The following is a 4,499-nucleotide window of genomic DNA, read 5'->3' on the forward strand; positions in this document are numbered from 1 at the left end:
CTACGCCACCTTCCAAGACTTCTGGCTCCTACGCTGCCACACCTTCGAGGAGACTACCATCAACACCGCCATCGCCTGGAGCATTTGGATGCGGATGAACGCCCTCACCTTTAACGGCATTATTGAGGACATCTCCGTGGTCACCCAGCGCTGCCTTGAGGACATTAGGCTTTGGGCCTTTAGATGCACTACCCCCGCCTCCTCTCACCTTCTTAATTCTTGGTGGAACGGCGATGACCCTCCCTGAGATCCCCCATCTCCCCTATCTTGCTCCCTCTCCTCCCACGCACCCATACCTCTTCTGCATGTAATGATTCCCTGTACGTTTTTGCTTTGATGATATGAAAAGTTCAGGCTGGCGTAAGCCCGCCGTAGTTCATGTCAAAAAAATATATTCATATGTTCACCAGACTAAGCCATAGTTGGTTTCAGTCTACCTGTAGTCATACATCGAGATCTGCACAACACATATCAAATCCATAACACAAACAAATAACCATGTTAATATCACCAATGCAACAACATCCTAATTCGCATCTAAGCTCCCAAGTGCAATCAAGTGACACTTTTCTGACACGCCATCTTCTAAATCATCGATCCATCTACTCAGATGCAACTAGAACCGAATATATACATCAACAAGGTACCCCACGGGCGCGGCGTGCCGCCGCGCCTATGCTTCCTAGTAACTTTTAAAAGGAAGTTGACCTCACAAGAAGATGTAACACAGAGATTGTACAATAAGCAAGAAAGCGGAAGAAATCTTCTCGAGAAAGATGAGTATGTTTCCAGGGTTGGGTTGTCCATGTAGTGATTAGGAAGATCTATCTCCTCAAACTCTGTACTTCTGCAAAAGAGTGAATGTCTGGATTAAATTCCTCGCAGGCAGTGACAGATTTACTAAGAACAATGAAAGGCTGAAATAAAAATTATCATGAGATCATAGGAAACAAAACTGCAATGGAAACATAACAGACAGAGTCCTTATCTTACATTCATTCATGGAAGTGGGCACAAATATTTTACCTTAACAGTGTTGAGGAGATCTTTGGCTTCCTTGTTGGTGTTGAAGTGTTCACGAACAGGCTGAAAACGCAAAATGGTATTAGGGCCAAGAAAATTTATGTATGACTAAACATGACACATTCAGGTTATACGTATAAGAAGGTGAGAACTCGATGTAAACAAACCATAAGGTGTCCAGATGATAAATTGGTTAATTAAAAACTGCATTCATACGACACAAGCTTGACACCTCAACAATAAAACTTGTCCATCAATACTATTCAATACGAATGACCCAAATCATGAAAAATGCAGTGTTGAAAAAAATAACAGACATAAACTTCCTTAAGCATCACAGAATCCCGACATGAATGATTAAAATTTTAATTATGAGAAACAAAGTAGTGGAATGAACAAAAGCAATAAGCAAAAATTATGGCCCCTCAAAGATAGCACCACATTTTTAAAAAAACATACGAGAAAAACAATACCTTCAATATTTCGTTAATCGCTTTGGCCAAAGAAGGTTTAACATCATCAGGATGCAGAGCACCACTCGCATAATCAGCAGTGAGGTCATCGATGCTTAGAAATGTCCTGTTTCAAAGCAATCATTGTTAGATTCCACAAGCAAAGTCTTCCATATTGGAGACTAAAAACTCAACAGTAAACGATATTCAATAGGCATAAACTAAATAATTGACACTAAAACATATTTTGTAGTCAAAAGAATATTACGTGTTACCGCCATTTTTTTCTTTCCGAACCACCTCGAACCTTTCAAACCAAGGGAAAACGATGTACTTGATGTACTCAAGGCACGGATTACACTCGACAATGTTGGGTGGGCAGAAAGCTTGCTTTATCTTTAAATTCACCTGAGCCTGCAATAAATTTGAATGTGGTACAAGATCAGCTTACAAAAAGAGCCAAGCCTAGACAAATAGATGCTCCTCATAAATTCCAAAGTTACTATCAGCTTGATACAATGATAAACAGATAAGTAGACAACTGCATGCCATCTTAAAGATCTACTGAATGACAAAGGAAAATTATAAGCAAATAATAAATACACTATACATACAAACTGAACTTTTAAATACTAGAAAGTGCATTTCAACCCATGTCAAGAGTGTAAGTAAACTGGCCCAACCTAATTAGCATGTAAGTGCAGTGGCAAGGGCTTCATTTTCTTACTTGGCATACAGGGACCATACTTTAAAAATATCCTAGCCATATAATATATTTCAACACTCAAACGTCTCCAGATGAGGTAGTATGTACTGATTAGGTGTCACAAGCTTTGGAGGTAAATAAATATTGTTAACGAAGAGAAAATATGATGAGAACCTCATCATCTTCCATAAAGATAGCTGATGATGGATCACTCTTTGACATCTTCTCCTGACCTTCTTTGAACCCAGGGAGCATATCTGTCATTCACGTTAAGGAACAACTACTTTACTACAACCTGACAATGAACAATTATTCAGAAATTCTAACACCATAACCATTGAGACATATATCAAGGATAATAAGAACAAACATCAACAGCACAACAGTGGCAAATAAGGATACGATGTGACAGAATAATTGGTTTGTCCTTCCTTTTTATGTCATCGCAATATTCTCTTGCTAACATGTTAACCTTCCTTTGGTCCATGCCCAACTGGCATATGTCAGCCTACACAAGGAAACAGTTTAGAGAGACTTAGTTACAATCTAGAATAAAGGTGTATAACCCTACAATATGAAGTGAAGTAAAAAAATCCATAACCTGATCTCATTATGGAGATAATTTAATAACTACAATTTAAGAGACAGATGTCTGCAATATAAAGATACTAACCTCCAGGAAGAATATATCAGCACACTGCATGCAAGGATAGAAGATCTGTGCAGCAGTCAATTCCTCGTTGTCAGCACGGCCCATGATCGTACAGCACCTGTGCAGCAATGGAAATAAGATAACTAATCTATGCTCGAGAGTTTGAGGTTTGGAAGTACAAGAATCATTTGAATACAAGTGCAATCTAAATGGGCATACCTCGTTATTCTCTTGGCCTTGTTTCTCCTGGCAATGTCCATGACAAGTGTCCAGTATTCATCTGCACGCTTGTTGATTTCTTCTGAAGACCATACGAATTCAACACCATCGAGATTCATGCCAGCTGCTTTCCATATTTCAATCATGTAGCGCCCGACTGTCTGGATCTTTTTCAGGTCGCCACCCATTTTGTTGTTTAGCTGAGCAAACCAGTCTGCTATCCAGATTTTGACTCTGCATCCTGCTCTGATCATCTTGTTAACGTTGATCGTCTTCACAATACCCTGTACGGAATACAGGACATGAGAATGTATTTCGTAATTAATCAAGCCTTGCTACGGTCTTACGATCTGAAACAGTTTTTTCTAATGTTTAAAATAGCCGGCTACAGGATATAGCCGCGGCCTCCCAAAACAGCTATAGCCCGGCTATAGCTTGGCTATAGCCGGCTATTTAAGGACTTTGACACTTTTTAGCGGGCTAATGCACTTAGCCGCACCATGCGGGAAAGGCTATAGCGGGCTATAGCCCGGCTATAGCCGGCTATTTTAAACTACGATTTTTTCTGGTTTGGTTCCACATGGGTGGGAGTAGAAATTCCATTGAAATCGACTAATCCATGGTGCGTAGCAGAAGAAACAAAGCCAGCTGGTGCGTCACATGCTAATAAGTGCTAAGATATAATTTGGGTATTAAAGTAGCTAGCTGGTTTACATCACGATCCACATTAGACGATATAACACCACCCTGATCGACTAGTCAAAGCACATGGTATCGTCATCCAGAAAATTTCGTAACCAAGCTAGCTCAAATCCGAAATTCGAAGTTAGTAGATGCCGGGGGAAGGCTGAACCTGGGCAATGTGCATGCGGCCGGAGGGCTCAAACCCGTCGTAGCAGATGGGGACGGGTTTTTCCTTGTTCTGCAGCAGCAGCCTGAGCTCGTCGGTCTGAATGCACTCCTCGCCGATGCTCATCAGCAGGGCGAACCGCTCGTCCTCGGCGTTGGCAGAAGAGGAGGCGTCGGGAGCCAGCTGGGAAGCCTCCACTGACGCGGCAGCCGTGACCTCGGCTGCGGCGGCCGCGGCGGCGGCCGCGGCGCCGGGAGCCAGGGAAGGGTCGTCCATGGATGCGCGCGGCGCGCGGGTGGAGGGGATGAACGCGCGAGTTGGAGCTGGAGGAGGCAGCTAGCGCTACCTAGGGTTTTACTAGATCGGCTCGGAACGATCGACATTGTGAAAGACTAGCTTGGTTTAACAGATATATACTGTATACGTATTATATTAGGTGCGCGACGTACGTTCAGGAGCAGCTAGAAATTAATTAACGTGGCCCTCACGTTGCTTGCCATCGGTGCGATTCGGGGGTACGTGGCGTGCATCGCGAGCTTCCGCCTATTTGCGCGTCTTGATTCCGTGGAAACTAAATGGGGCCCAGCGATGATACAG

General features: G+C 42.8%; 1 protein-coding gene across 1 annotated transcript; it reads right to left on the reverse strand.

The window, feature by feature from the left end:
• Window positions 1-547: 547 nt before the first annotated feature.
• Window positions 548-4,220, reverse strand: LOC127340572 (tyrosine--tRNA ligase 1, cytoplasmic). The gene is made up of 9 exons (XM_051366310.2): window positions 3,906-4,220; window positions 3,053-3,336; window positions 2,855-2,951; window positions 2,584-2,689; window positions 2,356-2,438; window positions 1,744-1,889; window positions 1,497-1,602; window positions 1,027-1,086; window positions 548-847 (listed from the first exon to the last, which is right to left on the reverse strand). Exons 1-9 carry the CDS (start codon window positions 4,176-4,178, stop codon window positions 833-835), a joined length of 1,170 nt encoding a protein of 389 aa, XP_051222270.1. The 5' UTR covers window positions 4,179-4,220; the 3' UTR covers window positions 548-832.
• Window positions 4,221-4,499: the final 279 nt, after the last annotated feature.

This window comes from Lolium perenne, chromosome 3, assembly GCF_019359855.2.
Source record: "Lolium perenne isolate Kyuss_39 chromosome 3, Kyuss_2.0, whole genome shotgun sequence".
Classification (NCBI taxonomy): Eukaryota; Viridiplantae; Streptophyta; class Magnoliopsida; order Poales; family Poaceae; genus Lolium; species Lolium perenne.

Bases quoted from the DNA above. Each gene is read 5' to 3' on its own strand.
- LOC127340572 (XM_051366310.2), bottom strand. From the start codon at position 4,178: ATGGACGACCCTTCCCTGGCTCCCGGCGCCGCGGCCGCCGCCGCGGCC. The intron at 3,337-3,905 runs GTTCAGCCTTCC...TATTCCGTACAG, and splicing joins GCCGCATGCACATTGCCCAG to GGTATTGTGAAGACGATCAA. The intron at 1,087-1,496 runs GTATTGTTTTTC...TTGCGTTTTCAG, and splicing joins CGATTAACGAAATATTGAAG to CCTGTTCGTGAACACTTCAA.